At 44.2% G+C, this 24,280-nt stretch overlaps 3 protein-coding genes across 5 annotated transcripts; all 3 read right to left on the bottom strand.

Annotated features, from left to right (window-relative positions):
* Positions 1–1,765: 1,765 nt before the first annotated feature.
* nectin4a (nectin cell adhesion molecule 4a) lies at positions 1,766–12,211 on the bottom strand. Of its 2 annotated transcripts, none has more exons than XM_047048847.1 (11): positions 11,745–12,211; positions 9,373–9,585; positions 8,998–9,165; positions 8,272–8,550; positions 7,714–7,831; positions 5,905–6,056; positions 5,294–5,453; positions 5,111–5,192; positions 4,808–4,870; positions 3,970–4,167; positions 1,766–3,805 (listed from the first exon to the last, which is right to left on the bottom strand). In XM_047048847.1, exons 1-11 carry the CDS (start codon positions 11,842–11,844, stop codon positions 3,398–3,400), a joined length of 1,941 nt encoding a protein of 646 aa, XP_046904803.1. In that variant the 5' UTR covers positions 11,845–12,211; the 3' UTR covers positions 1,766–3,397. The 2 variants fall into 2 exon arrangements, with proteins under 2 accessions (XP_046904803.1, XP_046904804.1); XM_047048848.1 differs by having other exon boundaries at positions 11,982–12,211.
* Positions 12,212–12,418: 207 nt separating this feature from the next.
* On the bottom strand, positions 12,419–17,355 carry LOC124486945 (high affinity immunoglobulin epsilon receptor subunit gamma-like). 2 transcript variants are annotated; one of them, XM_047048852.1, is made up of 6 exons: positions 17,139–17,343; positions 14,617–14,708; positions 14,276–14,308; positions 13,939–13,956; positions 13,472–13,560; positions 12,419–13,111 (listed from the first exon to the last, which is right to left on the bottom strand). In XM_047048852.1, the coding sequence occupies exons 1-5, from the start codon at positions 17,197–17,199 to the stop codon at positions 13,495–13,497; spliced, it is 270 nt and encodes an 89-aa protein (XP_046904808.1). In that variant the 5' UTR covers positions 17,200–17,343; the 3' UTR covers positions 12,419–13,111; positions 13,472–13,494. The 2 variants fall into 2 exon arrangements, with proteins under 2 accessions (XP_046904808.1, XP_046904806.1); XM_047048850.1 differs by having other exon boundaries at positions 12,419–13,560; positions 17,139–17,355.
* A 470-nt stretch (positions 17,356–17,825) lies between these two features.
* ndufs2 (NADH:ubiquinone oxidoreductase core subunit S2) lies at positions 17,826–23,749 on the bottom strand. The gene is made up of 13 exons (XM_047048849.1): positions 23,619–23,749; positions 22,511–22,614; positions 22,121–22,311; positions 21,893–22,013; positions 21,260–21,447; positions 20,840–20,917; positions 20,649–20,734; positions 19,829–19,948; positions 19,304–19,433; positions 18,928–19,023; positions 18,670–18,753; positions 18,143–18,200; positions 17,826–18,049 (listed from the first exon to the last, which is right to left on the bottom strand). The coding sequence occupies exons 1-13, from the start codon at positions 23,723–23,725 to the stop codon at positions 18,012–18,014; spliced, it is 1,401 nt and encodes a 466-aa protein (XP_046904805.1). The 5' UTR covers positions 23,726–23,749; the 3' UTR covers positions 17,826–18,011.
* Between the last annotated feature and the right edge of the window lie 531 nt (positions 23,750–24,280).

Here is a 24,280-nt window from a genome sequence, read left to right as displayed (position 1 = left end):
CCTGAGTTTTATGTAGAAACTTTCTACTGAACTATTGAACACCCACCAATTGTAGACTATCACTGCCAGTAGCGGACTGGCCATCGGGAGCACCGGGAGAATCCCCGATGGGCCGAAGCACTTCTGGGCCGGAGGGCCACTTGCCTTATAATTTTATTTACTACTAATACATTTTTCGGCAGAAGATTGAGCGACACGGTTGGCCAGCAACACGGTTGGCCAGCCCCCCTTTCCCCCATGACGGTTGGTCTATTTCAAATCAAGCTATGCAGCCGTTAAAGCCGCTTATAGTAGTGATGGGAAGTTCGGTTCTTTTTACTGATTCGGTTCTTTGAATCTCGTTCAGTAAAATGAACGAATCTTTTTTCGAGTCATTTGTTCATTTCAGGGGGGGGGGGGGGGGGGGGGGGGGGTTGGGGGCTATACGTCCACTGCAAAGGACGTATAGCCCCTATACGTCCACTGTAGGTTAGTGCATGACATGTGCACCAGCAAATACTATTTAAAAATAAATTCCTGCATTAAAATAATGTATCATGAGTTTGTATGATTTGGTCATGTATTATCACACTAGCATTTAATTATCACGTCAAACAATTACACTGCACTAAACTGTAAGTGTAAATGTAAAGTGAAAATAACAAAACCAGTCAGTATGATGACTTGAGCGAATATCATTCATTCACGTCTTACTAAAACAGCGGCCACGCGAAAGGGAATAAGGAAACTGTTTCCTCTACTAAAAAATACAATGCGGGTCACGTGAAAAAAGGATCCAAAGACTCGTAGAAAGACCGAGTCGGGGAAGGAACTAATCATTCGTTTCCTCTAGCTACAGAGCCTATGCAGGTCACGTGAAAAATGATCCAAAGACTCGTAGAAAGACCGAGTCGGGAAAGGAACGAATCGTTTGTTTCCTCTTGCTACAGCCTATACAGGTCACGTGAAAAATGATCCAAAGACTCGTAGAAAGACCGAGTCGGGAAAGGAACGAATCGTTCGTTTCCTCTAGCTACAGAGCCTATGCAGGTCACGTGAAAAATGATCCAAAGACTCGTAGAAAGACCGAGTCGGGAAATGAACGAATCACTCGTTGAGAGGACTCGTTACTCCCGAGTCCTTATAAGGATTCGTTCAAAATGAACGAATCGTTCACGAACGACACATCACTAGCTTATAGGCTACACTACAGTGACACTGACAGATCGAAAGCTAGCTTGTAAATACAATATTAAGATGGAAAACCAGGCTAAGAAACGCAAACGTAATAACCTTCACTAGACAATGTTTTATCAATTGAAAATGTTCGGTTGTTTTACATAAAGCTCCAAAAACAATTTTTCGCTCAAATCATCCAAAGAAAATCGCTTGCGCTCTATGCGCGCGGAAGTCCCTCACTAGCATCACATCAGCATCAGGCACAGAATGCATGCATTAGCAGGGCGCTCGCTGTGGTGGCGTATACGGGACCGGTTCTGGTGGGCCAGTCTGGATCAAAGTCCAGGGCCTAGTTTTACTCCCAGTCCGTCCCTGATCACTGCGCAGAAGGAAGCGAAATATAGGCTACTCTGAGATCTCTGTGTCGCAAATTAACTCTAGGAGGCGTAATAAAGGGGGGGGGGGGGGGGGGGGGGGGGGGGGGGGGGGGGGGGGGGGGGGGACATTATTCTGGAACTGAGATCTCTGATTTGTTACACTTTAAAGCAAGACTGCTAGGTAAAAGCTTCCATCTCATATGTAGCTACCCATAGGAAATGGTCAGAGGAAATATTTATATTCTACCCAAATACAAAAAAGCCACTCTGCATTTTGGAGTTTCTCAAACCAGAAACTTTCTGGACAAAATCCCATCGCGTGCATTGCTTTGCTTTCTTACAGTCATGTTTATCATAAAGCACAACAGAACGATTTTTTTACTGGATTTTTAACAGGTCACAGAACATGATGTCACTCCAAACACATGAAAAAGGTCCACCCAGTCCATAAACAGTGACATAAACCCCAAGAACGATTTCACAATGAGGACCTTCTCGAAATAAGCAATTCACACAAGCTCTATGTATACTGATGAGCTTACATGCATACAAGATTAGTTTAAGCAAAGCACAGAAAGCCAGTTTTACATTTATAGATTGGATTGTTTTGTTGTTTGTATAATATTTTGAAGAGGCATAGTTGTTGGTAGCTATTTCTAAAAAAGCTCCATGCACTTAAAATCAGTACACAGCAGGGGGCAGTGTAAACTAACATTTTAGTATGTAAGCTAAAATGCTGTAGTATATTATAAAAATTACTTGATTTCTAAACATATTGATAGTAAACTATATAGAAACATCTATGGAAGGTTAAAAGAGCACAACTTGTCCCAATTGTTAATAGGCACCCATTTACAGCATACACTATTGACAATAATCCATTACAATGCATGTGTGTTTAAAACACAATAATACTTCATATTGGCCCATAAAACAAGGTTCTTTGTCTTAACATATGTTTGATTTGGCACATCGCAAGTTCTTTGTGAGCTTTTTAATACGACAACACAACCCTAAGGCTTGATGAACTTTCACAAAAAATGTAACAAAAAAACACTTTGACCCATGCAAATGCATGCTGTAACAGTGTTCACAGTTTGAGAACTGTTAAGTCCTAAAACTATCCATGTGTCAGTCTACCTTAGTTGCCCTTTGCTACAAATCCAACCACTTACAATCTCTCCATTAATGAGTGCTCCATCCAGGACATAGTCTGATCCAAAGGATAGGAGATAATGTAGGGGGTAATGTAGAGGGTAATGTCAAAGATCATAAGAAACCTGTGAACCAGTCAGGCTTAGAGTGGTTATTTTCCAGGCAAAAGTTCCGGTATAAGTTACCCAAATGACAATGGATATTCCAATACTAACACATCTGGGCTGAAGTCCATGTAAAAACCTGGTCTCTCAACCTTCAGATTTCAGTTCCTATTGACAGTATGCACGGCTGCTAATTAAGGAGTCATCAAGAATGTCTCAGTGCTTGAGGCTAAGGTGGAGGAGATCTGTTCGAGTCAGGTGTGGTGAGGAGGGACAGCCAACTGACAGAGGTATTCCACCAGGTACTGTACAAATCCCATATTGCATAGCCCAAATGAACACAGTCACGGCAACCAATTACATTCACCCCGAGAATGTTTGGTCGGTTCCCTTAGGCTAAAAGAGCGGGTAACTGCGAGATCCTCAGTGTCAGCGTGTGCAGATCCAATCCACGTTAGGCTAAAAGAGCGGGTAACTGCGAGATCCTCAGTGTCAGCGTGTGCAGATCCAATCCAGGTAAAGTCCCCTAAATCTCATCCACTGGTTCGAGTACAATGTGAAAACACACACACGAACACACACAGCCTGGCTGTTCCTTATCCTCTACACAATCTGGGCCTTGTGTATGGTGGATGTGTGGGGATTGATCCCGGTAGCTTTGGGTCTCAGGGTGCCGTTGGGCTGCTGCTGGTAGTGCTGGTGGTTTGGAACGTCCGATATCTGGGAGCTGTTGGTCTCGCTGTAGCGGTCATCCCCCCTGCCCTCGTCCACGGGGCTCCTTTGACCGCCCTGGACCTCGCCCACACCTTCGTCCTCGTCCTGTTCATCGTCCGTCACTGGGGGGTAGTTGAGGTTCAGAGGGGAGTGTTGGTGGTTCCTGCTGACAGTCCCCTGCCTCAAACCCCCCTCTGCTGGGATCATAGCACTGCCGTTCAAGGACCTGTGAAGCTCGCCGGACTGTTCCATCGAAAAGGAAGAGGGGTGGAGAGGAGGGTGAAGGTGGTTTTCCTCCTGGAGAGAGGGACAATATCTCAATTGACGTGACGAGCTGGCTTTAAAGTGTTTTTGGCTGGCATATCATTTGATCCGCACAAAGAAAGGCATTGACGAACCTCTGCATAGATATGTGTGCGCAGACAGACACACAAACACACACAGCCCTCACACACTCTTACCAGAGACATAGTGCTGTTCTGCACATATGACTCCACTCTCATTCGGTTCTCCTCGTCCCTCTCCAGGGCTCTCTCTCTCCCCCTCCGCGAGTTGTTGTAGATAACTGGTCGGCCCAGGTAGTCCAGCACCACTCCCCCTCCCCCTCCGTACCTAATGCCAGACAGAGTAGAACGACTGTCTCGGCAGCGAGCTTGATCCTGTTTGATGAGGAAACAGAGAAAGTAGTAGAAGAGAGTGGTGTAAGTAAACAAGATACAGCTCAACAACCTGAAGTCACCCACACAGGGTTGAATGACTTATTTGGAACGTTAGTTCATATGGTTCATATGGATAGTTCATACTGCTTCATTTTCCCCAAAGCAGTGATAAAACTGGGCAAACAATACATTTTTTCTTGCATTGGGACACAAATTGCTCATAATGCATGGTTCCCAAGTAGCAATGGTATAACGTCTGGGAGTCGAATGGGGGTCAGGTGGCTGAGCGGTTAAGGAATCGGGCCACCAATCAGAAGGTTGCCGGTTCGATTCCTGGCTGTGAAAAATGACGTTGTGTCACAACGTGTGTCATTGATCTGTGTAATGACTCTCTAGCAATACCCTAATTGACAAATTAACTAAAATGTCCAAGTTCCCATGTATTTTTAGCCCAGGTCTAGTCTCATTTTGACTGTGCGTGCTATATGCTTGTATAAAAGTATGTAAAGGTTTGTGAAAGTATACATAGGGAGAGTTCATGTTGAGGTGTGTTGCCTCAGAACCTAGCCGCCAGGCTTCTGGAGACTAAAGCCTCCGTCTCCCGCTTCGCATGCAGAAACACACTGATTTGTAGACTGACCGCCAAGGAGGAAAGACTAGTCCGCAGGGTCCCCTCCACTCTCAGAGGGATATTCTCCTCCGTCTGTGAAAAAAACCGAGGGGTGATAATAATCACTGAGTTCTTGGAGAATGAGAAATGTTGATCCAGAAATGGAGTGGGAAAACATAGACATATAATTATGCTTTGATGTGGACAAAAAAAACACATTGATGACTTTTTTACACTGAAAGAGGGATTGATCTATGTCTATATGGTCCCATTGTGTGGCTCATACATTTCCACTATTGGGGACAGGCAGTGATATTCTGAAACGTGATATACCTGTCCTCTGGCATCCGTGCTGACAGAGTTCATTCTCCTGAAGGAGGCTTGTCGTGACAGGGTAAGACTGCAAATTTCTTCCCTGCAAGACAGAGAGGCGTGAGAACGTTGTTAAACCAACAGATCCCAAAACATGGTCTACAAATAAGTGAAGAGAGAAGTCAAGTGACACTGAAAACACACTTTTTTACAGTCAGCTCCTTCTTCAGTTTCTTGCTCTTGTGTTTGTGGTGGCATGTGACACTGATGACAATGATGAGCATGATGATCAGGAGGCCGCCTGCGGCCGCGCCCACAATGGGGAGCATGAGGTCGTCAAACATCGTCTTCTCCTGGGGTGTGTCTGGTGGAGGGGGCGCACAAACAGGAAGTGACAGTCACAAGCTGCACAACATGTACATGTACTGTTTTAAAAGCAGGTTAGGTACGTTGTGTGCGAAACTAGCAATTGCGCATGCTGTACATCATGGGGGTCAGATAGATGAGCGGTTAGGGAGTTGGGCTATTAATCCAAAGGTTGCCGGTTCGATTCCGGGCTGTGAAAAATGACATTGTGTCCTTGGGCAAGCACTTCACCCTACTTGCCTCGGGGAGAATGTCCCTGTACTTACTGTAAGTCGCTCTGAATAAGAGCGTCTGATAAATTACAAAATGTAAATGTGATCTGCAAACACCTTTTTGGCTATCATCATGAATTTCATGGGTTAGACTTTTTTTTGCCCTTTTACCTTGCCCTTTTTTATGGAATGATACATGCTTGACTCAACTATATGAATGAAACAAAGTAGTCTTACCTGATATGATGACCTCCATAGCTCCTTTTCCCACCCCTACAACATTCTTGGCCACACATTGGTAGGTGCCGGCGTCCGTCAGGCTGAGGGGCCGGCCAAACAGGAGGGATTCATTCTGCGGGATCACACCCTCTGGCAAGGCTCCGCCCTTTCTGCAAACAGCAGGAACATATAGAACATGGTTGGCATAGCATTCCACTTCCTGTACATTTAACAGAGAAGTGAACAGTTCAGTTATTTACCTTCGTCCAAAATGAGGGGGACAAAATAGCACCCACCTAACCGCTTAACATTTCACATACACAGACTCTTTTCAAGGTGTGGTCTGTAACCAACCAGGGGATCATTGGGTGCTTGAGGTTTGTAGCCAATGTCAAACACCCCAACTGTCCATAGCTACACCCCAACTGTCCATACCTATCCTGAACCCAGTCAGAAACAAATATTTATTCGAACCTTTAGTTTATAGTTGTTGAGTGTACCATTTAGTGCTGTAGGCATATGTAGTTCAACGTTACTCAAAAGAAAATGTTACAAGAACTCCATATTCTATCACCTCTGACCAGATTGTTACTTGTTCTGGAACTATAAACAGTGTGCCTATTGTCAGAGAGAATCCCTTTTACATATGCCACTGATGCTGTGTAAGATAATCTCTGAAAAAAAATCTACAGTCCTCATCCTCCTTTCCTACTCCAACTCCACACCTCCTTTCATCCTCGCACTTTCACTCTCTTCCACCCCGCTTTCCAGGGCCCACTCCTCTTTTTCTCCCCCCCTTCCCTCCCTTTTTCGTGTGAAACTTCTTCCTCTGTCGGCTTTCTGCACAAGCCGCAACATGACACCGTGACTTGAGAATTACTTCACTAACTTTGCATTGGCTAGTACACTGAGAAAACAGGTTTGTCCACTGCCGCAACCGCTGTGCATGAGTGTGTGTGTGTGTTTGTGTGTCCATCAGTGTGTGCACACGTATTTGTGCGTAGGCCTTGTGGCTTAGTAACCCTGGTTCCTTTAGGTGTGTTCCTGTGACTAACTGGCTTCATACAAAAGTGTCACATGCTTTATTAAGACTTAACACAAACACACGCATGCTTCATACACAAATGTGTTCAGCCATATGACTTTTAGCTGAACTCTTTCCAAAATACACTTACAGTGTGCTTACGTTTTAAGAACTAATTGACTCACGGCCATCCCTAGGCCTAACTGTGGCTTTTGGAGTTTTGTTTCTACAGTGACCCATATCTCCTCACCATACACCACACCTCGAGACTGCATTAATCTCATTCAGGAAGCGCCCTTTAATGACTCAAGCGTTCTTCACGCGATGTCAGGTTGACATGTGATTACAGCTCTCAAAAACAGAATTCATCGTACTGTAGCCCTTATCCTTTTAGGGAGAAGAAACATGCAGTGTCATCAGAGACCACTTGTGGCAGTGTAAGGGATAGTTACCTAAATATACAAAACAAGAACATTTTCACCACAAAAATACAGATCAAATAACGTCATGTAAATGTAATGCAAATGTATGCATTTTTGACAAACTTGAACGTGTCGTTACTTTAGTTCCCTTGCTCTTAAGGTTCTTTCAGACGAGTTTTCAACTTAGCGGCCTTCAAACGTTAAAGAACAAGCCCGAAGTCAAGTAAGTCATACCTTAAACGTTTCGTAAAAAAAGTACTTCTGGGAAAAGAAACATCATCACCGGAGGAGCAAGAAAACCAGACCAGAAAAGCTGAGTCAGCCAGAACAGCCAGACAGGAAATCAATCATCAAGGTACAGTCAGCCAGGTGTCACTATACCTCGTCCAGATAAAGCTGTGAGAACTGGGGTTTCCTCCGCTCTCACATCTGAGCGTAGCTCCTTCCAGCCCCACGTACCAGTTTCTATCAAACCCAGACACATCCACATGTGGGGGATCTGAAGATCACACAAGCACATCAATTGTTCCATTAGCCAGCTATATGATTGCAGGAGACACTTCATATAATGCTACAACACATTAGCAATCAGATTTGGAATGGCAGAACCTTTTTTGCCTACTAATCCCCGCTAACGAAGGTCAAGGTAAACTATTCAAAACACGAAACACAAACTTGACTAAATGAATACAAAAAGATTGGGCCTTTTGCTGAATGGATACAATCCCAGAAAGATGTATCTGTCTAACTTAATTGTGTCTCTTTACTGGGTGGTGTGCATGGAGAGGATGTGTTTATACACACAGTTTGCGTGAGACTGGATCCTTCTCAACCTTTCCCTATGACAACACGTACAGTCAATGTTTGAATTTCATACCTTTCAAGGATTTGAGCCACCCCTAATTTGTCACATGAAGCACAGTGGTTTAGCGTATTTACAATGAACGACGAGGTTGTTGCTTATCCTGCGAGGTCGATCCAGAGCCGGGTGGTGAACCAGGCAGTCCAGCTTCTGCCCGTTCATATTCCGCAGGGGGTGCAGCGAGAAGTAGGAAGATACGGGGCCCCCCTCTAATGTCCGGTTGGTCGACTGGCCGGTCAGGTCAGTGTCCCAGGAGAGGGTGGGCGGGGGGTGGCCGACGGCGCGACACGAAGCGGCGACTCGGAAGGACTGGCCCTCCTCCAGAACTACAGGGTCCAGGTAGGATATGGGCACGCCTGTGGGGGGTCAAAGGTTGAGATGAGAGTCGAGAAAGGTTGTGGAAGTTCTCGAGCACGTGAGAATAGGGTGGAGATTAATGTCTCTCGATCTTATGAGGCTTAAAATGGTTCTTGAAAGGCTTTTTGTGAAACAAAAAAATCCAATAATGCATAGTTTTATAATTAGGCTTAAATTCATAAACATCAAAGAGATAATCCAGAGCTGCAGAAACTGGCTTGGACATTTGGAGTAGAAAAACAACTGTTGGACTCCACCCACATGTTTTCATTCTCAAAGCTACATCAGCAAACAGATCTAACACAAACTAGCTGGGGTAGCATGGATATAACATCCCAACAATCACCACAGCTGTCTGCTTCGAGCCATTCACAGCAACTACATATGAAGCCCCCCCCCGCCCCCTTAAAAAAAAGACAGATAGGACATGAAAATGACAGACTTACTCCACACTGTGAGTGAGAGCTGGATGTCAAAGTTTCCAGAGGGAAAGGTGCTGATTTTGCAGGAGTATTTTCCCTCGTCGGACAGATCCGTGTCCATGATGATCATGGAGGAGTCAACCGTGGGATCGCTGCTGCTGAACCGCACACGACTGGACCACAGACCGAACGCTGCGAGAGACAGGCCGAAAGAAGGGTAGACAGGAAGAGGAGAGAGAGAGGCAGGGAGGGAGAAGAGTGGCCAGAGAAAAAACTAGAGGATTACTGTCTGTCAAAAGATCATTAACATCACTGAACATCACAGTACTTGGTTGGAAAAGCACCACACTGTAGATCGATATTGAAACTGTGTTGAGGTCGAGCAAAAGGACCGCCTACCAGTTTGTCCAGCGGTGCGGTGAGCAGTGATGATGGACTCTTTGGTGCCATCGCTCATATCTTTGGTCCAAGTGACCTGAACCACAACCTGGCCCTCCTCCACCTGGAAACGGCAGGGAAGACGTGTCTCCATCTCGGCCAGGGAACGCAGAGTGAACGGGGTCTTGGGCTCCACAAAGTCCCCCAGAGCCACAGCTACTGGGAGTGGGGAGACTAGGGAGGGTAGGAGAGAAAGTAGAGAGAGGAAGGAGGTGGGGAAGAGAGGGAGAGAAGACAAGGGGGGAGTGGGACAGGAGGGGGAGGGGGAATAGAGGGGAGCACAGGAGAGGCCGAATGGAGGAGGGGAAAAGAGAGAGGGAACAGGAGAAGGGAAGGGACAAAATACAAATTAGGGGGTTACACAATCTAACATACACAAAGTGCATTCAGTCAGTGTTGGACTCATCTAACGAACAGATTAAATGACTTTTAAATACTTTTTAGATTATACAAGACTTTATAAAAGTGATAACCCACTGTCTTTAATCTATGTAGTGTGCCAAACTTGAAGACTGACACTTTCTTTAAATCCTTCGGTATACTTCAGGGAATTAAGGACAGCAGGCATGCAAAAAGAAGCCGCAGGTTTGGAGGGATTTCGAAGGGTCCGATGAGAAGGTGGTATGAAACCCAGTCGGTGGTAAGGAGATGAGGAAAGGAAGATATGTTGCTTCAACGGAGAGACCCTAAATAGCAAACACTCTCTCTCTCTCTCTCTCTCTCTCTCTCTCTCTCTCTCTCTCTCTCTCTCTCACACACACACACGCACACATACACACACAATGCACTGTTTGCATTGTAAACTCCCTGGCCTGGTTGGTGTGGACATCACTAACAAACTTCACACAGTCATCTCATGTGATCTTCGCTCACTCACTCACACACAGACAGGCCACGTAGAATGGGACCCTGATTATCATCCGTTGCTTGTTAAACTTTTGTTCTAATGAACTCCCTTGTGATGACCACAGGGAGAGCCCCTCCCATGATCACCCTCTCTGCCCTGAGAGTGGTCATGGGCTGCGAGCTGTGAATCTCTTTCTCTGTGACTGTTGTAAAACAATTACTGCCTGACTGTCACTATGTTGACTTTCTTGTGCCCTATAAAAGAGGGTCCTTCAGAGCCGAGAGAGACATGATTGAGACCCAGTGTTGTGTCGTTGTTTACTGTGGTCTGGTTTTCTCCAGAGCGACTTACAGTAAGTACAGGGACACTCCCTCTGAGGCAAGTAGGGCGAAGTGCCTTGCTCAAGGACACAACATAATTTGGCACAGCCTGGTATCGAACCTTCTGCTTCGGGAACCTTCTGATTAATAGCCAGATTCCCTAACCGCTCAGCCATCTGACCCCCTACTTAGTCACTCCGTTAATGAAGTGACGGACAAAACACTTCATCACTATACAATATACAGATGTTTACATGTCTAGTGTTTTACAGTATACTTTTACTTTTTTGTAGTGTCCCATGCAGTTCAGGTACTGCCAGCAGACAAGATGGTGATTCACATTTACCGGCACACTTGGTGTAACTACACTAACAGTGTGTTTTTGTGTGTGTGTTTGTGTGTGTTTGTGTGTGTGTTTCTGTGGTAAGTCTATGGAGATGAAGGTAAGGCCCTGACGTTTAGAGTGGAATCTGCCAATACAACATTACTGGCATAGCACTAGCTTTCAGACTGTGTTTGGACTGATTGACTGACTGACTGACTGACTGACTGACTGTCTGTCTGTCTGTCTGTCTGTCTGTCTGTCTGTCTGTCTGTCTGTCTGTCTGTCTGTCTGTCTGTCTGTCTGTCTGTCTGTCTGTCATCCTCTCTAAGGATGAACACACTGTGAAGAGTGCACTCACACTCTCTCTCTCACACACACACACACACAAAAGTGTTTCTACTAGAAAATCTGTTATGACACGTATAGCCTGCAACAAACAAAATATGTTTGTACCGTTTGTCGTGTGTAGGGCACTAATAGCGCCCCAGTCAACCTGAATCACAGACAGGAAGGAGGGGCACTGATCAACAGTAACCTGTTAAACCAGAAATACCAGACTCCCCCCCCCCCCACACTACCATAGACTTTTCTCATCTCTCTTATATCTTCAAGCCTCTCCGTGGAAGTTGGACAATAGCCAAAGGTGTCGGCTACAGACAAGTTTCCACATTTAACACTATTCATATTTCCTTTATTAAATTAGACATTCAATGGGCTGTATTAGATAGGCGTGGTTTATTTTCGCTTTCTTGATATGAAAAAGCATTTTAAACTAAAATGTATTGCATTATGTCGTTTATCGTGAGTAGTCGCCTAACATAGCCTAAATAAAAGTACTTACTGAATGTAAAAAGTAACCACAGACGTAGTGTTGTCCCGCCCGGGTGCGACATCATTATTGATCGATTATCTGTCACAGACCGCGAGTCCAGCTGCTTCATTCAACAGGTGTGTCGAACTCCAGTTGGAACGAACCCCACACAAATCGGCAAATTGGTCCCAATCATGTTTACTGCATATCCGCCCGTGTAGAATCTGGCGAAGGTGGCCCTTTATTCCACTAAACAGATTGAGTTACCTTAATGATCCAATTGGCAAGCGTCCTGTCATTGAAGATACTTAAGAACAGCGCTCTCCTTGCGCGAAGTTATCCATATTTCTTGACCAAGTTGACATGAATGTCGAAATGTAAGTGAGGCGTCACGAAAACTGTTTGTCTACGACGTAGGATGGGTGTACCTGTCTTTTCGGATACACCTGTCGCAAGAAGTCCTTCCCGCCTCTCTCTCCCTTTTTTCCTCTCTCACTAGCAGATCCACACGCACGCACACACTAACACATTTAGTCGCCATTCCAGTTTGGCCAATGCACCACGACAGTTATTTTCTCGTTCTTACATGCACAAAATGCAGCTCGACAGTCAAATGTGAGGTGGAATGTCGCAGGTGGAAACTCGTAATGCGTTCAGTTGAATCACAAAGTAAAACTAACAACAAAGTATAAAACACAGTTAAAAAGAGTTTCAGAAAGTTTTAATTGGTTTGAGGATCCTTGAAATAGCCATAGACAGACTGACAACTTTGTTTTGAACAACACTGGACCACTTTATGCCGTGTTAAAAAGCCAGGTTTTTTTTATGAAACAGTTACAGTAGGTAACAGCCCCAAGCACATTTAGTTAGAGGTGGATGAGACCAATCAGAGTAGCTACAGAGTAGCTGTAGCCTACAAACATTTAAAAACTCAGCGCTACACACACACAATGCTACGTAAATATTTTTTTCAGGTTTGGTTTGGACTTTAGTAAGCATACTGTATTATGTTATTATATTGTAGTTAATGTGCGTTGTGTCTATGCATACAAGCACAAACTGTCGGTGTCAGATAAACATTTCAGGGTGTGTGTGTGTGGGGGTGTTGTTGATGTTTTCTTCAACTATCATCTTAGTATGCCTGCGTCTTGTACATTCATTCTACTGTCATCTATAGAATCATCCCTTTAAACAAAAAAAAAAGATATCACCCTCACACATGCAGTCACACAAACTAATTTAAGAGTGACTGACACACCAAAAACATACAGGAACAAATGACCACACATACACACAAAAAATACACATTGCCTAAAAAAAATGGTGTGGCTCCGTACAGGAAATGAGTCGGACAGAGACTGGTCGGAGGCTAGGGCTAGTTGCCATGGTACCAGGACCTGAAAGTGGAAGCAGCTAATTGTGTGAAGCGAGTACACACCACAGACAGCTACCTCATTGTTTTATATGTATGTTAGAACCCTCTCGAAAATAAGCAGAAGGAGGCAGATAAGTTTTTCATACTCTAAGGAAACAACATTGAAACTTCCACTCTGCTCAACTTCTCTTTTTCACACTTGTGTCATGATATTTGAACAAATATGAGCATTTTGTCTCTATCACTTACAAGGGTAAAATAAAAATTGGTTTACAAAATGTAGTCTTCACAGCATAAGATATGGCAAATAGAAGAAAAAAGCTAAAAAATTAAAATAAAAAGAAGTCCTAAATAATGACGTAAAGACATCCAAGATTACCACCTGTCATCCATGTTCCTTCTCCACTATTGCAGTCCTTTCTTTTTACCAATCTCCTCATAGGTGTCCTGCTGGGCACGTGGGTCCAATCCCTGAAAGAGGAAGAGAGAGAGGAAGCCAGAGGGAGGGAGGGAGAGGAAGCCAGAGGGAGGGAGGGAGAGAGAGAGAGAGGGAGAGGGAGAGGGAGGGGGAGGGGGGAGAGAGGGACAGGGAGAGAGAGAGAGAGAGAGAGAGAGAGAGAGAGAGAGGGAGAGGGAGAGGGAGAGGGAGAGGGAGAGGGAGAGGGAGAGGGAGAGAGAGAGAGAGAGAGAGAGAGGAGTAAGGGAGAGGAGAAATTATGAGGGAAAGGGGAGAGAGAGAGAGGAGGGAAGGGACAGTGAAAGAGATTTAGATGATCTCTCCTCCTCATATTGCTTCCCCTACTTTTTTTTCATCGACGTCCTCCTCCTCATCATCCATAAAGGACTTACCTCGTAGATGCTCTCTTTCTGTGATGGGAGACAAAAGTACTCTTGGTCAGACAAACACATGCAACGTACACTTTAAATGCTCAACACGTTCAAAAAATGACCAATACAATACACTTGTGAGTGTCATGCACCAGATACACTACCTCTTTTCTGTCAAACACAGCAGAAACTGTAATGCAATGGAACTATTGCTTCAGATGAGATTCGTCATTGTGATATTATTTTCTGGGTGCTGAGTTTCTTTGCCGAAAGACGGGGTGAGAGAGAAGCTATAGAAGTGTGACTTTGTGGATGTGTGCGTGCATGATATAAAGTGACGTGTCAAATGTGTTCTTACCGGTGCCGTTGGCTGCTGCCTCATTGCATTCATCTGTTGGTAAGAAAAAACGTGTTTAAAAAGTGACCACCACAACATTGCTGTTCAGTGTCTATGTAATCATCAAGTGTGTACATTTCAACATGTTCATTTAACATGATTCCGACTTGGCTTTCCTATGTTGAATATGATCACAAGCTAACAGCTGTGTAGGAGTTGTTGGGTCTATTTAGGTGAATGCATTTAAGGGCAGCATAAACAGAGTTATGTCTCTATATTGGTGTCAGCCACACCTGGGGAGCTTTGAAAGACTGGCGGGAGGTACACGGAGGAGACGGATGGATGAGGATGAGAGGACTTACCCTGAGTCTGCAGTAAAGGGCCGTGAGGATGATGCCATACAGAAACAGGATGCCATCCAGGACGTAACAGATTTCAGGTTCCACAAGGGCGGCTGGAAACAAAGGAAAATAAACGTCTCTATTATTTGGTCACTCAAAGGCTAATGTCACGTTCAGATGTTTTATAAGTCATCGACAACTTATAACAACCACTTTCTACCGTTTACTGGCCGTTATGTAAACCAAAGATGTTTGCACGCCTGCGTAAAAGATGGAGAATATCATGTGGTTATCTACAAAATGTTAATCATGTCTTCTGGTTTCCTCTTTCTGGTTGAGTATGTGCTGAGCTAAATAAAAACAGCTTTCTTTTTTTTCTTTTTCTCACAGACATTCGATGTTCTTCTAACATTATACGTACGGCAGTACATTTGTCTGTATTTGATGTACATAACGATCCAGTACATGTGTGCCAGTGTTGTGCATCATTAAAGGAAATCTTTATCTTGCTACCGCGTGTCTGTGCGTAGTGAGAAGCATATTTCTGCAAATTACATTTCACACACACTGTGTTGCTTAATAATCCTGGTTCTTATAATTTAACTAAATTATTTGTGTTTGGGGGAAAAAAATCTAAAAAACTCCTTGATAACAAACTAACCATCAATACAGCTTCAAACCATATTATATCCCAAGTTTATGTTCAGCAATATAACATGTCAATTTTATAGGCATAGTTAATCTTTTTTTCATTTAATAAAAAAATAACTGAAAGAGAAAGCTGATTATACTGTAATCGTGTCCATAAATTTCCATTCCATAACTGTTACAGTTTTATACAATTGCAAAAACACTAAACCCCATGATCTGAACCAAATATCCAATGGTCTAAACCCATTTTAAACCCATTTGTTGAACCACTCTGTCACAAGTTCATGTAGTTAAACAACATTTGCAGATCACATCTACTATTTTAGCAAAAAAAACATTGTCCCTCACTAAAACACAGTTTGCACGGTGATGCACATGTGATGCAAAAAGGTAAACATGGACAGCAAAGGTCACTACAACACAGTGGTCACTATTGCTACTTAGAGTTGTTGAGCAGTGTACATTTCGAAAGACTGCCTTGGTATTGAGGCTGACACTGTTGATACAGAGAAGAGAGGACACATGACGTACCCTTTGAGCACAACTCTGAAAGGGTCAAAGATCTACAATATCAATATGTCTAAGTACTATAACAGTACACTTTTAGCTCTAATGCTTACAGTATCATTTTATGCTATCAGCCTGTACTACTTCTGTAAGCTCCACTAAAATTGTAGTTTTTGGAATCAGGAGGGCATACAAATAAACCACTACAGAAGTCTGTCTTTCTGTATTACGTATTAAACTACGTATTTTAATTGGACTATTTATAGATGTTTGAATTGGATTCCATTATAAGCCTCCATGAATATGTTTTTGTAGATGAAGCAGGGTTCACAGTTGCCTGTATTATATATTGCCTGTGCTGTGGACAAAGTCCTCTGGCTGGACCCAGCACAAAGACTTGATGCTGAGGCAGAATGGATTTCTTACTGATTTTGTGGTTGCACAATATGTTTGGGTGTATTGTAATGGGGTTTTCAATGATTTTTTTTCTTATGACTTACTGCAAATGCTGAATATACAGACATTCAAAAGTGCATTACTTTCACAACGGTCCTTACAGTGTACAATGTCTTTACAATTCACTGTTGTGATAACAATATTTTTTGTTGCTAAATGCATTTACTATACTAAAAACTAAACACGAATCTGTAACTACATGCCTGTAGTCCTAAATGTATTTATATTATGAATACCATACCTTTTTATCTTATACAATTATATGATATATTGTTATGTTATTATCTAAAATATATAATTATCTAAATATAACAATTATAAATAATTACATTTGATGCAGTGTCTAAAGACTGCTCTGGAAAGTTTATTTTATTGATTGGCTGTCTGAAAGTGTGGTTTAATTTTGAGCAGTTTTGGGTGAAAGGTTCAGGAAATGTGTCTTAGCAGGTGTGAAAACTATAAAATGCTGACATTTTGGAAATTCTCAATGGATGCAGAAATTATATGCTGAACTATATGGTCTCTTAACCTAGAATATAAAAGAGAATGGTTTAGTATGAACAGGAAACAGGAAGTGTCCATTTCCAGAGAAATATGAGGTACATGACAAGCAATACTGTTATATGAACACTGATTGAGAATGTGGATAAAATACCCAAAACATTTGAGAACACAGATGTTAAGATTATTAAATGGAAAAAACAATGTTAAAAATGTTAACATCGTTTGTGACGTAAACCCCCCAACCGTATAATCTTAGTACTTATGGAACATACTTTCGTATTCCTTACCCAACTACAAAAACATTAACATTCTCACCATCTACATCATTTACCTCCAAAGATCCAATCATTGCAACAACAAAAATAAATATATAGAATATAACCACATTCTAACCAACCATGAACATACGGCCATAGTCTACTCACCAGCACTGCCCAAATTCATCCAGAGTAGAAAGACTGAGATAAGCCAGGGTCTTCCCATCATTGAGAGTGGCTGTGAATCACTTTGCTGAAATAGCGTACCTGTCAACTTTTGACCAAAACGTTTGATAGCTCTGCGAGCCAGGAGGCTGACAGAGTACGATGGCTGGGAAACTGACAACAGAAGTGAACACACACACACACACAGATACACATACATAGGGGGGAAGTTGTGGTTGAGATGAGTCCATTTTCTTCGATCAGACCACTCCCTCTTGCCACAGCGCATCAAAGGAAGGATTAACACTCAGATGTGTTGAGGTTGCGTCATACCGCTCTGTACCATTCTAAGTTTGACAACTGTTTGAACAATGTTGGCCCTTTCCCGGAAAACCTTCAAAGGGGTTCACTTTAACGTGTACATTCTTTGCAGGCACTTTATGGACAGCAATATGGTATACATCTTGGACATGTTTTACACCGACTAGGCATGCAAGAGGATACTGTTGATATTGGCTCTTGTTCTTTTTGTATAGTTCATCTTGTGCTTGTTACTTCAGCTGTAAGACAGCAATCCCCCACGGCGATCAGATACTACTCTCTTTCAATTAGGCCTTCACTTCCCTCATTCACCTCTCTTCACACCACAGTATCTTCATCAGTGCTAAAACAGAGGCCAGGAAGTTGTGATTCGGTCATAAAATATTTATTAGGTTATCAGTCATTATACAGCGGTGGTTACGAGTGGAGTTGTCTGTCAGGGCATCACTGATGCTGCAGTGAGCGGATTACAGAGCCTGATACAGACAGACAGACAGAAAGGTACAGTAAGAAGGGGAAACCATCTACATTTGTGGAGCCGACTTCTTCAAAGTTTCAACGGTCGACTTCGCCAAACACAATGTCCTGCGTGCCTGTTAAGATGAAAATACCACCGTCAAACCGACATTGACCAGAAGCTATAATGCAGTTCTTAACTGATCATAGATTGAACAATATGGTCTCACCAATGATGGCCACGACATCAGCGAGCATGTGTCCTTTGGCCATTTTATCGAGACCAGCCTAGAAAACAAAAATAGCATTCATTTAGAGGCTTCTCTTTTTGTGTTTTTCTGGGAATGTTGTTGTGTATTATGTTGTGTATCACATATTCTTTGCTGCAAGGTCTTAACATTGTCTGTAATTGTCTGCACAGTGTGGTTATTTGCAAGCAGACCCACTGGTCATTTGTGCATCATTGTCTAGTGTGAGACTCTAAGCAAAATGGTTCTAAGATTGAGGACAGAAGTGTCTTCACACTGAAACTATTGAAACTAAATAACCGAGGTTATGTAAATATCGAGTGTGATGTGCTAAAAATAATAATAATAACAAAAACAATTATTAGAGTACTACATTCCACCTTCAACACAAGGTTTCGTGAAAATTACCAATGGACTTATTCAACGTAGTAATATGTTCCTAATGAACTCAAAGTAGCCTTGAGGAAAAACTATTTAAGTTCATGAATAATTCACAGGGACTTCCATACCAAGTGGGCGAATCCTGGGGCTTTGATCTTGCAGCGATAGGGTCGGCTGGAGCCGTCTGATACCAGATACACACCAAACTCTCCCTGGAACACACACACACATTTTGGATCAACTGTGTACAGTTACAAAATGAAAAATATTCAATCATTTCAAGACATTGTTTCCCAGATATTTTGCGTGAAAGCAGAATCACCCCCTTTGGCGACCAGTGTGAGATGTGGAGCATGGCTTGAATATCTGAGTTGTGAGTGTCTCACCTTGGGGGCTTCCACAGCTGTGTAGGTTGCCCCTGGCGGTACCTGGTAGCCCTCTGTGTACAGCTTGAAATGATGGATCAGTGACTCCATGGACATCTGAAAAGATGAAACAAACAATGTTACATTAGTCACTGTAGAAATATATTAAACAATTCACCCTCAGATTTACTAAATAGAAAAAGCGTATACTATTTATATACATTAAACTTATATATTTATATTATTATATTTATATATTATCGATATTGAAGTGGAAAAACAGTTCCAGCCAAGACTCCAATCACACTTTATCACAAAAACGACAGGTTATTTACAACACAGAAATTGGGTGAACTGCTCCTTTAAATGGAGGCCTCCTAGTCCTGGCAGTTCCCACCTTCATCTCAGACCTCTTGGGCGGAGCCACCTTGGCGTCGTCCACCTTGATCTCCCCCGCTGGCATCTTGTTGAGAGCCTCCAGCATGATCCTTAGGCTCTGTCTCATCTCCTCCACCCGACACAAGTACCTGGGGGGGGGGGGGGGGGGATAGGGAAGCAGATGATGTAAAGGGGGAGGAAAAGGGGAAGAGAGATATAGAAAGGGGAAATAGGGAGGTAGAGAGAGAGTTAGAGAGAGAGAGGAAAGAGACAGAGATGAAAGAGAGAGAGAGAGAAAAGAGAGAGAGGGGAAAGAGAGACAGGGGAGAGAGAGAGAGAGAGAGAGGACATGGGGAGGAACAGGGGGAGAAAGAAAGTGGAAGGGGGATGGGAGGGAGAGGTCATACACTGTGCTGTTGTCCACCTTGACCAAGGAGCTTGATCAAAATGGGGTGAATAATATAAAAAAAAAAACTGGAAAGGTGGGCGTTCAGGAAAGGTGTATACGGCAACCTTGCCGCATGCGCGTGTGTGCGCTCCTTACCTGTCGTAGCAGTCTCCATTGGTGCCGATCGGGACGTCAAACTCCACTTCGTCATACTTGTCGTAGGGCTGGGACTTCCTCAGGTCCCACTTGATACCAGAACCCCTCAGCATCACGCCACTGTAAGAGAGATGGGAACGGAGGGGGGGGGGGGGGGGGGGGGGGGGGGGGGGGGGGTTTCAAAACCAGCTACACGAGATGTGTGGCAGAGATATAGAAAGAGAAAACCAAGAGCACGGTCGCCTCGCAAAGGGTTGGCAGGCAGTTGGAAGGACTGGAGGGCAGCGCCACCCTCCCAGAGACTGTCAGACCACAACTTACACGCCGACATAACGACGCTGCGCTTTTGGCTGACTGCGTTCGCACGTGGGAGACATGGCTTGTTATCTCCCTCGTTACACGTACACAGAGAGGGGAAAAAAACGAGAGAGCTGCATAGACAGAGGAGGACTTTTGACACCGAGTTTCCCGCCAACCAACAAATTGCAAATCCGACGCCGCCACGCGTGTCATTTTTGAATCAGAGGTGTGAGGTCAGCATCTAAGTGTGTTTGTCCCGCCATACGGACTCTCCATTTTACACACAGAGTGAGCGAGTAAGTCTGTGAGTAACTGTGTGTGAGTAAGCGTATAGCCCGGTTTTATATCAAAAAAGTGGCAATGAATTTTGCCACGCATGGACATAGTATCCACAACCGAAGTGTGTTATGGCATGCTCTAAGATCGCCTATAGCCTACTCGTGCCAGAGACACAGAGAGACAGAGAGACAAAGAGAGAGAGAGAGAGAATGAATCCGTGTGTATGGTTCACCCCCTCTACCTGAAGCCGTAGTTGAGTGCCTCCTCTGCAGTCACAATCCCAATGTCCACAGTACGGTTCTTCCAGATGCGGTTGTTTGTCAGCATCTGCGCGGGAGTGGGACAACGTTACACATCTAGGTTCCCGCAGCCCTCATCTGAACACAGGGTCACAGTATCGCATGCACGCTGCGAGTGCGTGCACTTAAATACCTCTTCCACTTCGTCGATGCGGATCGAAAAGTTCTTGCACCACTCGTAGATGTCGTCCATCAAACCCAGAGGCATGTCCTAGGTGACAGAGATATTTCCATTAGCTCGACGGCCACCATCTTGGCAGCTTCCCTAACTTAGCTTGTGAGCCTAGCCGTCGAAATGCCCATCTAACACAGGTCAGAGCAGTGGTTCTTAACCCCTCAGGGACCTCCTGTCCTGCATGTTTTAGACACACCTGACTCTGATGAATAGGTCGTCACCAGGCTTCTGCAGAGCTAGAAAACGACCCAAGTTGGAAGAGGGAAACCACTAAAACGTGCAGGACGGGGGAGTCGCTGAGGACCAGGGTTGAGAACCACTGGATTGGAAGTTCCAAAGAGGCCCTGGGTAAATACGCGTCTCGCCCCTCCAGCCTACCTGATGGACTCCACCTGGCCTGACGTAGGCAGCGTGCATTCTGGCCCCCGACACGCGCTCGTAGAACTCAAACATCTTCTCCCTCTCCTCGAACAGCCAGAAGAAGGGTGTCATGGCTCCGATGTCCAGGGCGTGTGTGGTTATGGCCATGATGTGGTTCAGGATGCGGGTCAGTTCTCCAAACAGAACTGTGCGACGTGCAGGGGAAGACAGTGAGTGTGTCAGTCTGCAGTGTCACGATATCAACTGTGGCTCTCTGCTACCTCCTAGTGTCCGGGATGGAGTAGGTCAAAGTAAAATCCTGGCAAAAAACTGACTTTTTTGTTTTTTTTATATATTTTTTCATGGCACTTCCCCGTTTATTATTATTTATGACAAAGACAGTGTGTTTGTGGAGGGAGAAAACAGCAAGCGAGGACAGAGAGAGGGGATGACATGCAGTGAAGTGCCGGATTCCAACCCGGGCTGCCGCGGGGCCTTGGCCTAAAATGGTGCACGCATGAGTCCGGTGAGCCACCTGCGCCCCTGGACAAGGCTCTTTGAGGTTGAAATCATGTTGCAGCTATGACAACAGGTGTTTAAGCTAGAGTGGGCACAACTTTCCTCAGCACGGCCTCTTGAGGCGACCCTCACCTCTGATCCACTGTGCTCGGAGCGGGGCCTGGATGTTAAGCAGCTTCTCCACGGCCAGGGAGTATGCCTGCTCGTTACACATCATGGACACGTAGTCCAGCCGGTCAAAATACGGCAGTGCCTGAAACCCACGACACCAGAAGCACAGGTTTCAAGGTTTGAAGGGATTCAAAGTACGTTTATTTTTTTACGTAGAACCCCTGAAGACGGACACAAGTCCGTCCCTACCTGCAGGTAGGTCTTGTACTCAATGAGCTTCTCGGTGCCGCGGTGCAGCAAGCCCACGTGGGGGTCGCACTTCTTCACAGACTCCCCGCTGAGCTCCAGCACCAGGCGCAGCACGCCGTGGGCCGCGGGGTGCTGGGGGCCGAAGTTGATGGTCAGGTTGGACACCTCCTTCTCCATGGGGGGGTCAATGTCTAAGGATGAGGCAGGACGTGTATAGTGACGCTGAGTCGTGGGTAACCCGACATTAGACTCGCTGATTTTGACATTAAGATGGGGAGAATAGAACTATCTAGCAGTCTATTCTACGTTACGCTGAGCTAAGAATGTAAGCTTGACCAAACCAATCCCAAATACAGCAATGCCTACTACACAGGAAGAATGGGGTAATACCATTCCATGGCGGGGGGGTCCATTTTGCGGTGATGGCAGAAGGGTACATGACGGCTCCAGCATACTGCTCTGTCCACTCTACATCTGGCTGCCATTGCTTCTGCCTAAAACAAAAGTACCCACATTACAAAATCCAATATTCTGTTTCTTGAAAGACTAGGCAGCAGCTGGCCAATACGAGAAGTGGAGTAGGAGCTTTCTTCTATACAACTGGTGAAGGGTACAATTTTAGATTAGCATTACAAACTGTCCCCAGAACTATGTAAAGTATATTACGTTAAATAATAAGAAGCACTCGTTACTCGACAAAAGGGACGAGCACAGACGTTTGGACGAGTTCCTGAAAGTTCCTTTTACAGCAAAAAGGGCCGAGAATTTGGGATAACAGCTACTGATGCCGTTGATACTTTCTAGCTACAGGACCACATAAACATTTCTTACTTTCATAGTTAAAGGGCACGTCATTATATTGTAGCTGAAAGGCTAAGAGTGGTTTTGACCTCAATGCACAATGTCCCGTCCGACAAATGTGCACTGGTGTCAAGTTGTGTATACATTCACATTCACTGCATGTCAGGCACGTTAGCACGTAACCTGGCTGGGATACAAACGTTCGTATGTTCTCCTAACAATACCTCCCAAAAAATACGAGTACTGTCCCACTATCAACTGACTGCTATCTGCTTCTGGTTTACATTCTGGCAAAATATTGCCACGCACCAAGTATTGTTACGGTATAAAGTAGCCTATCACTTTTTAAATGACCGGTAACGTAATCTTACATACAGGTACAGCTAGCTAGCTAGCTAAGAACACGTAAAATAGACCAGATACAATAGTATGTCTCCATCTAAAAGAAAGGACATAGACAAGTCAGGAACATAGAACTGAATATCGGAATTGTCTTAATATATTTGCTTAAATCGATCGCTAGTTAGGTTTAGCATGTTGGTGGACAGGCTAGCTGGTTTGGTACGCTTTAATGCCGTGCTAGTTGCTAGTAAGTAGCTTCGTTATATGAGCTGGACAACAGATTGTATAACCAAGGGTAGATCATGTCAACGACTGATGAAACATGTTGTCCCATTTCTTTATATGAGTAACTCACCTGTTCTGCAAGACGGTGCAACCAGGGCTGACCAAATTACCATTTAATATCAATTTTGTTGAAGGACGTCCTAGTTTAGTAAGCGACCTCAACATAGTGCCCGCCATGTTGGCTTGGCTAGAGCTGTCTAAATGACGTAGGGTCTTCTTCTTCTTCGATATTATGGCAGCTTGCAAACAGAGGTGCATCACCGCCGCTTACTGTTCGGGAGTGTGGGCACGGCGGCCTACAGTATCTCAAATAAATCAAATAAACCCATGTAAACAATAAGATAAACACCTAGATCCTCACCCTCAACCCAGTCTCCCTAAATAAGGAAAATAGAACCCTATCCACCTCCTTACCAGTTCTCGCTTCTTTGTGAGTTTTCGTATACCAACCATATGTTATATTAACTCTATGGTGTAGTCACCTGAACAGCCGCTAGAGTTCACTGTTTCATATGGCTTGTGAATGTAGCGCAGACACGTGGACCCACGGGTCTACACTCGACCTAAATCTTAGGCGTATTTCGTTAATTTTCGAATAATTGAATTGGGGTACATAATACTGAAACTGCATTCACGATACAACCTTCACGAGTCTAGTGAAGCTTGTGTGCCTACCCCGTTAAATTAAACATTATAAAGAATGTTACGATTTAAATGTTGGCTCTTTCCAAG

Source organism: Hypomesus transpacificus, chromosome 25, assembly GCF_021917145.1.
Source record: "Hypomesus transpacificus isolate Combined female chromosome 25, fHypTra1, whole genome shotgun sequence".
NCBI lineage: Eukaryota > Metazoa > Chordata > Actinopteri > Osmeriformes > Osmeridae > Hypomesus > Hypomesus transpacificus.
Note: the sequence above shows the minus strand (reverse complement) of the source record. Positions and strands in the feature narration are given on the sequence as shown.